The sequence below is a fragment of the Apteryx mantelli genome, chromosome Z (genome assembly GCF_036417845.1).
Source record: "Apteryx mantelli isolate bAptMan1 chromosome Z, bAptMan1.hap1, whole genome shotgun sequence".
Taxonomy (NCBI): Eukaryota; Metazoa; Chordata; class Aves; order Apterygiformes; family Apterygidae; genus Apteryx; species Apteryx mantelli.
The window spans coordinates 56,708,660-56,726,041 of record NC_090020.1 but is presented as its reverse complement, the minus strand read 5'-3'; the positions used below and the strand labels follow the sequence as shown (position 1 = coordinate 56,726,041).

The window sequence follows — 17,382 nt, the reverse complement described above, 5'->3', positions numbered from 1 at the left end:
GGGAATTGTAATGCTTTTTTAGTGCACTTCTTAAATTTTCATGTTATCTACACATTCAATGCATTAACTAAGAACTGGAATAAAAATTACAATATGCTATTATGAACACACCATGTATTTTAAAGAACTTTTCAATTGTTAGAATGGGAACCTAAGAAGGAAGTGAGAAGCAAACACAAAGGGGATTGACAAGTCTGAATATCACTTTAGAATCAGTAATCTGAAATTCATTATGAATCTGTATTAAATAGAGCCAAATTGTCATTATAACAAATCTCCATCATAAAATATATGGAAAAATCTTGAAAACAGGAAGTCCTTGGGCAGCATGTTTGCAGATCATGAATTGCTTCTGATATCAATGATATATATTGACGTACTGAGTTATAGCACTTGACAAGAACTCAGTGGAATACTTCTGACTAACTCCTCTTTTCTTTATCTGTAGGTCAAGATGTTGTTAAATATAAAAAGTATCTTATGGATGTGCTCTACGTTAGTTGTAACATATATGCTACCTAAAGGTAAGTCTGTCGTACATGGAATCATTTATTAAAATTCATTTTATTGACAGTGGAAGGCATCATGATCCAATTTGTAGTGTGTATCCCAAGAGCCTGGAGGTTTGGTTTCTGGTCTTGCCTCTGCTGCTATTTCCTGCTGTATTGTGTATTCAACTTTGCTTCTGTGTTCTCCTCATTGCCTTATTAATTTATATAAAAGACTCTGTGGTGAGGATGTTTCTCCCAATATTTGTACGTGTCCATCTGATGTCTCATGAGGTTTTAAGTGCTGCTGTAAGTCAAATAATAAAGAAAGTGCCATAGGATTACATTATGTAAAGTAAAATAGATTTTTCTTCTCCAAATTTTCAAGAATAGAATTTTAATTCTGTAACCCGTGCTTGTGAAGTGTTTGACCTGTGGGTCAGATATGTCTCGTACCTTCATTCTGCATGGTCCAAAGAGGAGTTCCCCTACAACAGATGAGGAGAGGGCTGCCAGGAGGGCTAACTGTAGTGGAGGGCAGACACCTTCCACAGGAGCTTCAGCCTGATGCTGTGGAGGGGGCAGGGAGCAGTGCCTGTGGCATGGCTCTTGGGAGCAAGAGCAGACTCCTGGGACTGAGCTAGCCAGGCTGCAGAAGCAGTGAATGAAATGGGGGCGTCTCTAGGCTATGGGAGTACTGGTTCCTCACACCTCGCAGTCAGATCCCAATGCATATACTCATGTTTGTCATGACACAGCACCATTTTGGATTTATAGGACACATGCTCTTCCACAGTTCCTGCTCTCTGTATTCAGGGTGAGAGGCTGCATGTAAGAAGGACAGAAAATAAACTAGTAGCCTAAGTTTCTTCTTTGCTCTGTTAGCTAGTGAGGAGCTGTTGGGGCATGCATCTGGAGTGGGCACTGTGTCAGCTCCCTTGTTGATGGGGGGCTGTTATTAGCTGGCCTGTGTGATTCGAGTGGTCTTTAAGATACTGAGCAGAGGCAGGTTCCAGGCTGTTGGGCCTGGAGCAGGGGTGCATTAAGGCAGATGCAGGTGTTAGGTCTGTGTGATAAGGAGGAGCCCTTATTACTTCTCATGGTGATTACATGGTAACACTGAAATATATATTCATGTGTGGTTGCCAGGGTTATTTGAAAGTTTGATTCAAGCCTTCAGTAAGGAAGCTGCTGCAGACTCACAAAATTATGATAACAGCAAGCCTCAGAGCAAGACAAGAGCAGTTTTGTTTCTGTTCTGTTCTTTTTTCTTTCCTGTTCTGTCCTTCTCAAACTGATTTTAGTCTTGAAAGGATCAAATGTACTCTTTTTTTGCCAGCTTGTCCACTGGCTCTAGCAAAGCCTTTAGGTAGTACTTTAAGATAAGACTCTTGTGCTTAGCAGAGTCAACTAAAAAAAAATGTAGTTTTCTTCCTGGAGCACGTTGGGAGCACCACCCTTTACTGTTTCCTACTGTTGCTTCCTCCTTAAAGCTAGTTTTGTTTTTCCATTCTTCATTAAATAACAACAGGCCAGGAAGACTACAGTTGTCCTCAGAGACAACAGATTCAAAGCTTCAGGGAGAGAGCCAGGGACAAAATCTGAGCCTCTGTTCTTTTATTCATGGAGGACTGAGACTGATTTGGTTATTAAATGTCAGTTTACTATGTTGTTCATATGAAGCATTCTAGGTAATTCTAGATATTCTAGAATAAAATTCTAGGTAAGTGTTTATGAAAAGAGGTCTTGGACTTGCAAAGTCTATGTGGTGAACTTCGAATTTTTTTTACTTCATGAGTTATAGCTTTCTTTAAGGTGGAAATGTCTATTTTAAGATATAGTAAAATGAGGATAAAATGAAAAGCTATTATCCATAATTAGTCAGCTTCAAAATGGAGTAAATGGTTGTATATCATCCACGTGAGGAAAGGTAGAAAGACAAGATTTTACCTGAAAAGCAGCCTTGGGATGGAGATGTGCAGGGAGATGAAATAAGCAAGGAAAAGAAATCTGAAAAGAAATTTAAACTTGACGTTTCTGTTATGACCTATTTAAAATCTCATGTTTACTTAGGGTATAGCTCCATGAACACTGTAGTCTCACAGATATTTTGCCACTAGACAGGATAATACTGCCCCTTCTCTATCCCCTAGTGCTAGTTTTCGTGCTTTCCTTTGTACTGACACTAGTATTTATGTGGGTATACAGTCAGCTGGATCAGGTAAATATATTGTCTGAAAGACAATCTGTTACATTTTTTAAAGGTTAGTTTTTAGCTGGATCAGCTCTTTGATCTGACTTTCTGCCTTGCGCAAATGCTAGTGCTGGCAGAATTAGGGGATTGGGAACTCATCACTGGAAGTAGGGAAAAGTGGGACTGAACCTTGTAGTGGTAGGATGTGAGTCTGCACCTTTAGATATCCTCTGAGTTACTCTGTCTTTCATCACCTCCAAAATGGCTCATGTGGTCTCCAGAATGGAATTTTTAGTATATAGGCAAGTTCTGTGTGAACATCCTGGTTAGAGGTTCTCAAAAATAGTAGTCCAGGTTCTGACTAGTCCTTATTTGCCCGAACCTTTGAGAAGGAATGTAGAAAGAGCCTTCTCCTAGAAATACGCTGTGAGCATGGTGGCTTTTATTTTGAAAGTTAGGGGCCATACTTTTGTCAGAGATTCTTAAACATATTCGAAGCATGACCATGCTGAAGATAACAAAGATCATAAAATATTTTAGAAAAAATATGGATTCTATAGGATTGATTCATATCCTTTTACTTTGAGAAATGTCAGCTAGTTCATGTATCACTGTTTTTGAGCATGGATATTACAACATCACTGGCAAACTTTTCCAATACATCTGGTATCTTTAGCTAAAAAAACCCCCAAACCCTGTCTTTGTGTCTAGAGGAGTTAGATAGGAATTTCTGAAGCTTCAACTTTTTTCTTTTTAAATTCTGAATTGGAATACAAAACTGAAGCCTTGAAATCTTTCATGAAACACAAATTCCCACATCTCCATTCCCAAAATGGATTGGGTCACTCCACATGTTTTATTTAAATAGTTTCTTCAATATAATGCATAGCAATATTTCCTTTCAAAAGCTTTCAGGCAAAATCATTCTGAAAATTTAAAATCTTTCTTTCAAGAATCATATGGGAAATTTGTCAAAATTGACACTTATATTTAAAAAAAAAAAAAAAGTTGAGCTTTGGTCAGCTGGCATTTTCTCCTGGGAAAAATGCTGTGCTGAAAACTCTCTAAGCATCTGTAGTATTTGGGGACTAACCTATTTTCCTGTCTGCCACTGCACTGGTCTCTAAACATCTGTCATTCAGTCTAAGGTTTAATTTTGGCATTATTCTAGCTGCTTAATTTATTCAACAGCTTACCATAACATCTTCCCAAGCAACTCCTTTTCTCTGCCAAGTTCCCCAAAAGGCTTTATTTGGATATTTCAGTTTCCTTTCCTTTTTTTTTTTTTTTTGAATCCAAGAGTCTAATAATAGTCATAACAAAACTTTAGCTTTATTTAGAACACAGAAAGTTATAAGCATGCAACATTTTATGCATTCACCATTAACTATCTTTGTTTCCTATCTTTGTTTCCACTCATCTTTGAGAATGGTCACATTCATAAATACCTAACATATTTGCATGATGCACTCATTAGATTTTATGCAGCAGTGTAAGTATTTTTCCTCTGAAAGCAAGTTGAGAATGCTCTTGTATGGTTTCTGTGAGACTTTAAATTCCCGGGGGATATATTTGTCAGGAGGGCAGCAGGAAATAGAGTGTAAGCCTCTGGGGTCACAGGAGTGCCCCTTCGCAGGACCTGCACTGTTTGCTCTGGTATACATGAAGGATTAATGACAGAAGTTAATGAACAAGGTTTACACCTATTGCTAGCTTGACATTTACTCACTTTGAACTGGCTGATGTTAGGATATTGTAGTTTACAAGCTGGACCTGGTGATTGTGCTAAATATTGGCATTTACCTTTTAAGTAACTATTTGTCATGTCGTGAAAGCCTTGTGATCCAGAAAAGAATAGAAATCCCCTAAATTGCAGTGTATGATATATTTCTAAGGGGTGTGTGTGTGTGTATGTGTGTGTATATATATATATATATAAAAATACACACCAGTTTATCTGTGTTTTTTGCATATGTGACATAAAACACGTGTGAATGCATATGATGTTTGCATGTGTGTGTCTCTATACATGTTACATTGAGCTCTGCAGCTGAGATTTACATTTGCCTGGCCTCCTGTGATTTACTTGCAGAGCTTGAAAGTAATTTATTCTTCATTACTTTATACCTTCTTCAGTTGCTCTGCTTGCTCAGACAAATCTCCTGGTAAAGAGCTCTGAGGTGTTTTGTTGGGTGTCCGTCTGTTATCTCCACTGTCAAAGTCCTGTACAAATTTGTGCAAACAATGCATTCATTTTAATTATTTTTAATATTCTCATTGAAAGATTTAGGGTTAATGAACAGATGTCTCAAGTTCAGTTTTAGTAGTCAGATTCACAGAACACACAAGTTCATTGATACTTTCTCTGGCTGCTGACAGGTAGGTCTCTATAGCATATATGTAGGTAGGCTGCTGATGAACTCAAAGGAGATTTAAATGTTCTTGTCTCACAAATTTGGCTTAAAAATAGAATCTTTTACTCTTTAAACATATGCTTTTGTCTACTTATTCAGTAACATCATTTTGTTCAGTTAAGATTAATAATATAGCAAAATCGTTCTTCTAAACAGTGTCACCTCATGTAGGGTATGCTTTTCTTTTGGATTCAGACTTTTTGTCCATTATGAAAACTGGTGTTGTGGTTATGGTTACTGTAATGTAACACTGCAAAGTTCTGTCATTTTTTTTCTTTAGATTTCCATTTGAAGAGGTTTGTAACTTTTACAGCAAAAAAAAATTATGTATATATATATACACACACAAAGAATTCCATGGAAAGAGACTTTGTTTTTGAGCAAGAAGTATGTTTATATTTTGTGTCCAACTTCAAAAGAAAGGTATCAAGCCATACTTTCGTTGCTAAGATGAGCTGACTTTACAACCTAAATGGTAGGTTGGGAGGACCTAAGGCAGTTTTGCTAACAAAATAGAAAAAAACAAAAGCAGATTGTTTTTTTTTTTTCCCCTCTCTACCTTGAGTAAAGCAAACTATCTTTACTCAAAGTAGAGAGAGGAAACCCTGTCAAAGAACTACAAGAGACCTGGGTGCAGATTTATAGCTCACTGAGCTACCTGCCTTTAAGAATGTCCCTTTACTTAATAATGCAGCCCAAACCTATTACAGCATTTGGTGAGGCCATCTGGTAAGGAATGCCTCTAGGATGTTGGGCCTTATGATGGGGAAAGGCCCACGGCTTTTGGCTACAGCTGGAGCCTACCTAGCCTTTGTGCGTACAGCGTTGGCATGTGTCACGTGCCTTCAGTCTTCCCTCAGTCCCACGTGCTGTCATCCCCCTGGTAAACTGATACAAATGCATGGACTTAGCTTTAGATATGAGGAAGATAAGACAGGAACAAGTTGTATGGAAGTCCTACCCAGCAGCTGAGACATAACAGGCCTGTTTTCCATCAGGATGTCACATGGGAAAAGTTTTCATTCTGCCTTCTCTCATCACTCACTCTGATGTTTGAGATATTTAATATTTAAATTTAGAAAGACACAAAAAACCCCTGCTGAGACACAATATCTAGTGAGTCTGCCATAATTTGACTGTGTTGTGCTGCTGTGGGCCCAGCCCTGCAGTCTCATCTCATACAAAGCTCTCATTGACTTTGCTGGGGTGTGCAGCAGGTGCCCAGGTGATTTGAACTTAGCTGTGTATTTTCTTTCTTTATTGTCTATGTATTTTCTGTAATGAATTTATTGTGCTTGCAAGATGCATGTATTATTTAGCAACAGAAAAAATGCTTATATTCATCACCAGCCAGTTTAGTCACTTCAAAACTGTCCCCCTGCCCCCCCCCCTTTTTTTAAGAACACCTAATGTTACTAATGTTTAGGTCCTACATGACTGGGTAAGGAGATGGGATAAAAGAATGTTCAACAGTAGGAAATTTCTGTCCTAATGAACTGGCAAATACCTTCCCGTCTAGCTTGTGTTCAAATTTACAAAGAGTTACAAAATATTTTCTTGCTTGATGGCTTGTTTGTATTTTGCTGGCCACATCCCATCTAAAGAATAATTTATACCATACCATGAATAGTAGCTGAAAAAGAGACATGATATGGAGCATGAGTCTAAGGTAAAATGCAAAAGAAACAAAAGGGGTATATGGATTAATAGGAGAAGAGATGGATGCTTTCTGCATTGGCCAGTAAATTCTGCTTGACTGACTAGCCTGGATTGCTGCAGGAAGTCCTGTTTTTTGGAACAATACAGGAATGTCACTTAATCCAATGCTTCAGTTACAAGCATGTATTTTTTTTTTCCTCCTCTTCTGCTCTTCTCGTCCATCTGCAAGTCAAAACAAAGTGTGCTTTTATAAAGTGCTTTGTAATACTTTCCACAGTTAGACAGACGTATTTGTAGCTACACGGTCTTCCCTATTCTGGGATATAGCCCAATTTATGATAGAGCTATTTTGCATATCATGATGATTTGTGTTTGCTGCCAGAAGCTTTCAGTCTACTGAATGTGAAGACACAAATTTAAAGAGAGGAAATTTCCTCAGGGTTCAGTACTGATATTCCAGATCACTTGCAAGCAGAAAGAGATCTCTAAAAGTTATTAAAATTCTGTCAGTCAGGATAATTATGAGTAGGTTATTTTTCGTGTAAGAAGTTCCTGTTGTGTATCTAAATGACAAGAGATCATAATAAAGACTAAATATTTTGAGACTGATTTTAATCTCCCACCTGTGCAATTTGGCAGTAATTCCATCACAGCCGATAGGATTGGGTCTTCACTCTTTCTTTAGTTCTACCCCACTGTTATTCACTGTTATTGCAAGAAGGTGATATAAGAGCCAGTTTTTTTTTCCTACTGATAAAGCCAGTCCTTCGTAGTTTATAGCAATTTATTGACTCTGGGGAGTCAATTTGTGTTTCCTTGCAAGTGGTATCCACTACTTTTTTTAAGAAATGTATATGCAATCAAAACTGTTGAGCTAGTCTTTAGAAACTTCTGCTGGCTTGTCTGAAAGCCTTAGGAGTTCTCCAGTCTTCAGTTCTTGTATTGGACCTAGCTTTATCTTTCCTATCTTACAAATAGCTTCTTGGTAGTTCTGAGTTAGCTATGAATGGAAGTAACCTGAGCACTTCTGTTCCAAATTCTGGCTCTTCATTGGTCAGTCCAATTTTTTCATTTTTCTAGTTAGTAGTTTTCTCTAGTATTAAAATGTTTGGATATCAAGCTGATTATTCTTCTATTGAATCATTTGAAGGTAATGCTATTAATATTTTATGGTGTATGAAGGTCTCTATCTCTGATAAAAAATAATCAACTTAAGTAAATTAGTTTTTTTTTGCTTTCTCATTCTTTTCTTTCAAAATGTCCACTGTATATGAATAGGTGATATTTTTGATGATAGATGGACAGAGAGATAATATTCATGTGGTGGTGTCTCTTATTTCATGCATCACTGTGGTCAGTATTTGTTTGAAGATACTGTATTCCTAAACCTTATGAATCATAGCTTGCTTCAAATTAATGATCAGCATTTTCAGCCTTTCAAAAATGTTTGAGTGCAGGACAACGAAAGAGGAAAGATATATCTATGTATATGGATATATGTAATTGTACCATACTTAATGAGGATTAAAAGCTGGTGTATAATAGTATCTAACAGAAATCCTCTTTTCAGACATTTGCTGTGTGGAGGTTGAATGAGCAGTAGTCAACTTTCCCCCCAGGATATTGTCAGATGGAAGCATTTCACTGTAAAGTGTTTGCAACTGGAGATGTCATAAAATTGATAAAGGTCCTATCATGTCACGTTTGAGTCAAGTAGGGACTTTCTGTGCATTTTACTTCCTTCTTTGCTTTAACATCCTAAAATACTTTATTTCTGCAATGTGTTAAAGGCTCTGTGGCTGCAAGGAAATAATTTTAAAAGAGTGACTAGTGAGAAATTGTTTCAGTGCATATGAAATAAAGAGTTAACCCTTGAAAGAATAATGGAGTAGGGGATGTAATTTATGCAAACTTATAGGCTATGTTTTACTCTTAGGATGTGAATGCCTAAACAAACTACTGTGAGGTAAGGCAGAGTGTGAACGTGCAGCGTGTCAGCGACTCTGCAGTAGCTCCCTACGTGCACACTGCTGACCAGCAATAAATGTGCGGCAACTCACCATCTTTCACTGAGAGTGGTTTTACTTCTATGAAGTAACAAAACATAGCTCTTGCAGTTCAGCTGTCAGCTGAAAATATCAAATTTGGAAAGGAGGTTAATAACTTTGTGGCTATAACAAATGGAGAAAATAAGTCACAGAGCAGTGGATTAATTTGCCTAGATAAGAAAGGGGTGGAGGCAAGACTGGAGCCTTTGGGCTTAATCAAGGGCCCAGGATATGGGAGCACATTCTTTTTTAGGTTATACTGATCAGTCTGGGTATGAACCAGCTAAGGATCATGAGATTCAGATCTTCAATGACTGTGAATAACAATTAAATAACAATGTGATTTATCTTTTTCCTCTTTTCCTGATGCACTGATGTGACTTCTCCTTTCTCCCCTCTCCCCCTCTTTTCTTCTAGTTAAAGCAGAAAAAAAAACCCTGGTAAAGGGATCCCTCTCTGGAACTTCAGTCCTGCCATGCTTCTTTTCAACCACACCCACTATAGCCTCCAGCTATGCAGCTGAATATCTTCGAATCAAATGGTCAAAGGTTGAACTGGATAAAAATGGAAAAGATGCAAAAGAAACCACAGTCCTGGTGGCCCAAAACGGGAACATCAAAATAGGCCAAAACTACAAAGACAGAGTGTCTGTTCCAACCCATTCGGAGGAGACTGGCGATGCTTCGCTGACTTTCTCTAAGCTGCGTGCAAGTGATGCAGGGGTGTACCGCTGTGATGTTATGTACGGAGTTGAAGACACACAAGGCATTGTATCATTGGCTGTTGATGGTAAGGATTTGTTTATTTTATTTGTTGTCAGCAGTGATTCCAGTTAAACAATAAAAGCTAGTAATTACCATATAACTAGAGGACATTTAAAGGAGTGTCTTTAGCAAATTGTTCTTCCTTAACTGTTGACTCTTCCAGTTCTCTTCTCTTCTTTTGTTTAATCTTAAGAATCTTTTCCAGTCTGTAGTTTCCCCATTTCTCCTTTTTACCTTTTTGGAAACTACTCCTGATCCTCAGAACAAATGCTATTTGTTTGTTCCTGAGGTAGTTTGATACTTCAATTAATTTCATATCCTTTGCAAGATGAGCTCCTGCTTTTACAATCTTTTTTAGGAGAAATCTCTAAAGTTTTCCACAACCAGCCCTTCTGAGCCATGATGCATAGTATAATAATATATGTGTCTGAAAATGTCTTTACAATATAAGAAGACAGACTTGGCAGGCAGAAGCAGTTTCTTTTTAATTGTTTGTGTAGGATGAGAAGAAGCAACTGCCTCGCCACTGGAGCTCTAGTTGGCCTGTCTTGCCACTGGTCATGCAAAAAATGCAAACTAAACTGGGAACCACTCTTTCTATGATAGGAACATCAAACACAAAGGAAGAATTTCCTTTGTCTCAGTAATAGATTTCCTCCTAACTATCCAAACTTTATCTGGCAGAAACTGCAGGAACACAAAAAGGGAGATAAGTACTAATGTTCTCTGACATGGAAGATCCAGGACTAAGAGCTGTTTTTCAAGTACTATAAGGAAATAGCATCCAAAACTTTGAGGGGAAGAAGTGTATATGTAAAGGAATATAACAGACAGGACTTTCAAAAGTGTGTAAGTGTCAAAAGGAGCACCTGATCTATATGTTTTGCTTCTAAGAGCATTCTTATACAGCACAATGAGTACAGAGTAGAGACTGCTCCAGAGCTGTATAGCCCTGTCAGTGTGGCACTGAGCCTGAACTAATAAATTGTGCTGAAAGGCAGGACATATTAGCCCAGGCACGGTGCCATGTTAATGCAAATTTTGGGCACAAATTTTTCTGTGTGCTTGGGACAGTGTTGTGCTGTGGGGTTGTACCAGCTTGCATGAACATTAGCTTGGACTCTTTGCCTTGTGCTCTTTTGCACTTAGGTGTTTTTTGAAAGTTTCATGAGTATTTATTCCAATGACTGAATCCCAAAACAAACATTGATATCGGCTGCTGAAAGTCATGGCTTTGGCTAAGGTTTTTCAAAAGCTTAATACTGCGTTGTTCTTCCAATATGCCTAATACAACTTTAGCAGTCTTTTGGCATTGATTCAGTGAAAGGTTTAGGAGATGTGTTCTTAATTTGGAAATACAATAAATCAGTGTAACTATTAATGTCTGTATAACTTCACAGGCTATTTACTCCTATTGGCAAAAGCAGAAGAAATCCTGGTTTGAACATTATTTTTCAGTAACTAATGTGCCTACCATTCCTTATTCCTTTTAAATTGCTCCCTCGACTACATATCTACATCCAGGAGCAGCAGACATTTACTGCAATAAAATATCTGATGATTTATTCCAATACTTCAGCTTGTATAGTTAGTGCTGTTGCAAAACACTGTATGAGATGCACAGTTCAGATTTTTTTTAATTAAAGGAGGTTTCACACAGCTCTTTCTGCAACTGCTGTTTGTTATGGTTGCTCTAATGTCAAAATTTGGGAAAGGGAAAAGGCCAGATATTGATCTAAATGAAAATAGCATTTTTTAAATTCTCAATTGTGCTCTCAGTTTTTTATTTTCTCTATTAAGTAAACAATTGTCATTTATCAGGCTCATAAAATTTTCATATGAATATTGTTGCCCCTCAATATTTCTGCCCTCATTTCATTACAGATCTCTGGATTCTCTGTGATTTCAGCTTTTATTTAAAAAAAAAAAAAAAAAAAAAAAAAGTCCCAGATCTAATTAGTTTTCATTGTGTTGTCTTTTCGAATCTGCAGCCTAAAGTATTAACAACTGCCTAAGGACAAATATGATCTTTTGCGCTTACTCTGTGTACATTCTTCATTGACTGTCATTACCACAGTACTGGAGAATCTTCTTTTCATACTGAAGGTGTTAACTTCAAAGTTGGCAGTTAACATAGTTCAGCACTGTGTTTTGGTCAGCTCTTCTAAGCTAAGTGGAGCTGATACAGGTGCTTGTGTGGAAGCCCTAGGAAGCCCTGATAAGAGTATTACCAGTTTTGCTAGTACAAGAAATCAGATACATGATTTCATTACTCCAGTATAACAAATACCAAGTTTTGGCTGAAGTGCAGTAGCTGAACATGTGCAAACTTTAAGCTTGTCACAAATGAAGAGTAAAATGCATTCTTGTAGCACTCTTTCTCTGAGGTCTGACTGGGCATGTTTTATTTCACCATTGCAGTGGATTAAAAGTGTGTCGAAAAAGTGGTTATTGTGGCTCAGCTGATGCTGCAGTAACTTGGTTGTTGTCCTGAACCTAAAGTGAAGCAGAATCCTTTTATTTAAGATAGGAAGCTTTTGCAAAATTCCCTGTGTGAGGGCAACTCAGATGTAGAAAGAAATGTTACATGCTTCTTCCTTGCACAGAATGCATATGACACCTTTCAGGTAGTGGAGGATAAGATTTTGTGAAGCACTTTGGGATCCTTCTGGAGAAAGGAAGTTTGCACATGGTCAGAGTCACTGTAACCATTGTTTGTTGCTATTCTTTAAGTGCCAACACTATTATGTGTGTTGAGAACTGAGTCCAATTTAATGAATTTATTGGAAATGGCCAAATGAACTAGGCCAAAGCTTATCTGGCATAAATCTGCATAGTTCTGCTGAAGTAGTGTAATTATTGCTTTTATTATTATGATAACTTTCTGGATTTTGTTTGCTAGTTTGATTGTTTTTTTAAATCAGTGCAGGACTTGAGTCCTAGATATTTCTAGATTTGTTTGGACATTCCCTCAAATGATGACTTTCAAACAAAAACCACACTCCAGCATCAATGAAGCCAATTAGATAAGCTTAGACAGCTGTACTGTTTGTTTTTCCAGTTGAACCTTTTACAAGTAAGTTAACACATAACTGACAGAGCTTACCTGAATAAGAAAAAAAAAACCAAAAAACCCCCCACTAGCTGCCATTTCTTACCTTTCATCTAGGTTTGTTAGGAATAAAAAAACCCCACTGAACCCAGTGTGTATCAAATGAATGTGTTACCAGTTATGGAGCTTGCTGTGCAAAATGTGATTTCAAAGAAAGAATTCTCTCTGTAGATTATAATTTTTTTCCAAGTTAAGCTTTGCAAAGTGAACAGTTGGTATTAGACATTGAAAATAAATAGTAAAATATTTAAGGCCTGTTTTTTTTTTTTTTTTCCTAAACCTGAAGAGACCAAGAGTGCCTACAAAAAGATGCATATAATAGTGCATCTAATTTGTCTGTGTAGATATCACACACACAGTTACAAATTTGATAGTTTGCATGTAAATATCCAGTTAATTGGCAATTTTTAGATGTAAAATAAACTTCTGAAGTTCAGAAGAGTCCGATTTGTATGTTATTAAGCAACAGGTTAGTACTAGCTTTATCATTAAATGGGATGTATATACAAAGCCACCTTCTTTAACCACTAAGAACCTGTTCTCCAATGTTTTGACTTGGGATGCAACAGCATCAAATCCTACATCACCATATGGTTATTTAGGTGAGGTCTGAGTAGAAGATAGTATGTTTCCTACTCTACAGTCATTTAATATAATTGTTGCATAATTTATGCTCCTCACAAATTAGGCTTAGAACAAACTCAAACCCTGGAGAGTGTCTGTACCATTTCAGATGAAAGATCTGTCTACCCCAATATCCTATGCTGATAAAGGGAGAGATAGCTGATAGGGAAGGGCAAATGTAACTGTTTTTCCCCTGTATACTCTCTTACTGTCAGAGACTTATAGCCCATGGTTTTCCTGAGACAGAAGTAGTAGCTTTGTTACATAGCCCTGCATAATTTTTTTTTCAGGCACTTGCTTTTTGAACACATGTAAATTTTTAGTATCCACAGCTGGAGTCTTCATTTAGTTGGTTATTATTCTCAAGGAGACAAATGTTTAAGCATCCTTGTTTTCTTTCTCTCCGTGTTGCATACTTCTACTGTCCTTTTTGACAGATAAACTCTATTTAAAGAGCAGTCAGCTTCTTTTTGATGAGAGTTCCAAAACTTCGCTAGAATTCTGAGCTTTTTTTCTTTGTTTTTGTTATGTGTACCATTTATGCCTAATATTCAAATGATCAACAGCTGCTTATATTAATTCTGTTTGTCAGGAGCTCACATAACTCATCAAGATACTGTGGTTTAACACGTCATCTTGTATCACCTGAACAGTGCTGACCTGTGTGCATTGTTAGCCTATGACAGATGTGAATTAGTTTAATTTTTAACTTTGTTTAAATTGCTCCCACTTAAGGTTATGTCTGAATACTAGGGGGAAAAGAGCTGATGTGAGGCTGGGCTAACTCGGTCTTGTACACTGTCCTGAGGATCTATCTGAGGAAAGTCAGCAATGTAGGACTAGAAGGACATCCTGGGTTATTTAATCTAGTCCCTTTGGTATTTCAAGTAGCCATGTTATCTGCCTTTGTTAATCCCCCAATCAAGTGGGAAGGCACCCATTAGCGACAACTAACAGTTATCAGGCGTTTTGCACAGTTCATCACAGATCGGTGAGGTTAGGTTGAACTGTACCTACCACGCATATTACTATTTTCATTTTACAGCCGGTGAAAGTGTAGCAGAGAAGTGTGCAACACTTAATTTCAGTCGACACAGGAAGTTTCAGGGTGGCCAGATGTCCCTGCTAATTGATGTAACCGCAGAATTGTCCCTGAGGCAGGGGATGAGCTAGTGCCAACAGGTCTGTAGTCTACTGTAGAAGGGCAGTTTCATCACACTGGACACCACCTTTCCTGCTACTAATTGTAGGGAATACTTCCCATACACCCTGCTTGTAACTGTAACTATATTGACTTCTCAGGCAGGAAAATTTTATGTTCAAAGTAGAGCTAATAGTCTTACAGTATTATATGCTTGGACCTCTTACAAAAAGTGCAATATGCAAAACACATCATTCATATTTATTTTTCCTTTTGAGGTGTTGTCTTATCTGTCTTCTCTACACTTTGCTCCGTTTGAAGTCTTCCCCTTTTCTCAGAAACTACCCTTCCTTTGTCAGTTCTTGTATTTTATCTTTCTATAGCATTTTGAGGTTTTTTTCAGGACCTTTTTTGTTATCAGTATTATTAAATCCACAGTTCAAACCATCTCATGGTAGGAAGCCTCGGCCTCCTAATTTTTGAATGCTTGGGGTTATTTTTCCTTCATTCTTAGTCATTTCCTTCCCACTGTTATCTAAAAACGTCAAGCCTCCCGAGCCTTCAGATCTTTAAGAGGGATGGCTTTCCCTTCTCATTAGCTACCACTGTTAGAGGCATCTGAGCTGCCTCTTCCTTCCCATTTCAAGCACTTTTTGCAGGGCTGTGGGTTTTCACCTGTATACCAGTAGAGGCACGTGGATACAAGGTAGAGGTTGACTACCAGCAGGTAATGCCCTCTGAAGATCGTCTCTGAGTATTCAGCTGCCCGCTAAGAGTTCACCAAATGTGACTTCATGACGTTGACCTTATGGCTTATGACTCCAGCTCTGAAATCAGGAAACCTGAAATCAAGGTGGGATTTATTTTAATTCAGCTATTAAAAGTTGGGTGTCTAATCTGAGTCCAACATGTAGGCTGTTGCCCCAGCTAGCTCCTCTTCGATGAGAGTTTTGGGTGAGATGAACTCTCTAGCAGTCTGTATCCCTCTCCATTGATTAGAGAGACTTAGATGACTAGTTTAGCTAAGACTTCTAATTGTTAGGCAAGCAAACCCAGGTGAGTTGACTCCCCCAAAGGTTTTAAAAAGAGGTATTGCTATATCTCTCTATGTCCCTGTTTATCCTCTCTCTGTAGCTACAATAAAATCGACTTTTATAGAATAGTTTTAGGACACCTTGGCAAAAAGCTGACCTACAAGTGCAGTATTCTTCATTCTGGAACATGATCAAACATTTAATGAACTTGTTTTGTGTTCTGTTATGGTGTTGGGCAATTAAAAATAACATATATGATCAAGTGTAATCAAAAAGAAAAATCTGAATAAACCACTTTTTTGAGCTGATGTTTGGTAACCTCCTTGGAAATGTCTGCAGATTTAAGAGGATCAAAGTGGCATGTGGGATACTTGCCATTTTCTTGCTTTTTTTTTTTTTTTTTTGCCTCTTGTGAGTGAATATTTTTTAGCAATAGTGTTATCCTTTTGTTACTGGTGTTTTGGGAGACTGCTGCTTTCATGGGTCTGTTAGTTTTTATTTGATTTTGCTGCAAGTCTGCAAGACTTTTTAGAAATTAGGTAAAAAGAGAGAAAGCCAGTAAGGAAAATCCTAAGCTTAAAATACTGACCTAGTTAATGGGGAGAAGCAGCAATTAGAGAGGCAGATTTAGATGGTAATTCACATTTTCATTTTTATGCAAACTCTTCTTTCTTGCAGGCATTATAATGATAATAAATGGGAATTGTTTTCAAAGTGGGAACAGTGCCACTCAGTTGTGCTCTTAGCCCTGAGAGATTGTATGTTGACAACCTAATTGATTTATTCTCTCTAAAGCCAGAACTCTCCTTCATTATCTCTTAAGTATGACATTTGAAGAGATGGTTTTTATTTAATCTTTTAGAATTGTCTGTCTTAAATCTTTATCACTTCTTGGTGTTCAACTTCCGTGCTTCCTTGCTAACTAAATTAAAAAAAGCTGCTACATCTTTAAACTTGTGTTTTCCTGTCTTGAATTACTCATCTAAGGAAGCTCCAGCTTCCATAGCTGAGAAGAGCACAATGGCCAACTGCTATCAAAGGGAAGGAGAGAGGAGTTTATTTCTGGGTCAAAAAGACCCAGGGTTTATGCACAGTGCACCTCAGGAGCAGGGAAGTAAAAATGCCCCAAGAAAGCTGCTGTTCCCCTCATGCAGGGATTGGCAAAATGGCTGCTAATGTGCAGGCTGGAGATGTTTCATGCCAGCCTGGAGGACTTGCAAGCAGAGAGCTCTGGGAGCTGCGTCAGCCTCATGGCATGGGCTCTCCTGCAGAGCAACTGTGGAGGGCAGCTGCTGGATGTGGTATAATTTTTTAATTGATTAGCACTGCCTTAGCTTCCCTGAGCACTTGCGCCTGTGGCCTAGTACATTGCTGTGCAGAGAAAACAAGGCAGGGGATCAGGGCTAGGTGTTCAGAAATAGTACAGGTGTAGCAAAGAAGTCCTCCGCTCTGGCAAATCAGCCCTGTGAAAAATACAGGTAGAGCTCAGCATTAATTTCTTATCTTCTCTGGACCAGCTTGTTCAGAGCAGCTTGCGTACAAGCTGCATACAGCAGCATTATTCTGTGCACCTCAAACCCCCAAAACTCTGTGCGGAAGAGCAAAGTGAGAGTCGGTTCAAGCAGTTTCTGCCTCTGGAGAGCAGGAAGCCCTCATGGGCGCATGAGAGCAAAGCGGTTGCTCTGCACTTCCTCTGCACTCTGAGAAGTTCCTGGAGGCATTTGGCAGTGGAGCTCCTGCTGATGCAATGCAGCCTGTTCTCAGGTTACCAAAGCCTACAACAGGGTCAGAAGATGGGTGCAAAACCTCGAATGAGGAACACGAATTATTCATGCAGGAAGCTGAAAATGCTGCAGTATTCCTTCCTTTCATACAGTGTTCTATAGCCTCTGTTTTGGTGTGCA

General features: G+C 38.2%; 1 protein-coding gene across 1 annotated transcript in view; it reads left to right on the top strand.

Annotated features, from left to right (window-relative positions):
- The first annotated feature begins 323 nt into the window (after positions 1 to 323).
- Positions 324 to 17,382, top strand: part of VCAN (versican) — a 107,189-nt gene continuing 90,130 nt past the window's right edge. The window contains exons 1-2 of the mRNA XM_067315162.1: positions 324 to 524; positions 9,221 to 9,592. Coding sequence (XP_067171263.1) covers positions 455 to 524; positions 9,221 to 9,592 — 442 coding nt within the window. The 5' untranslated portion in view covers positions 324 to 454. The remainder of the gene's footprint in view (positions 525 to 9,220; positions 9,593 to 17,382) is intronic.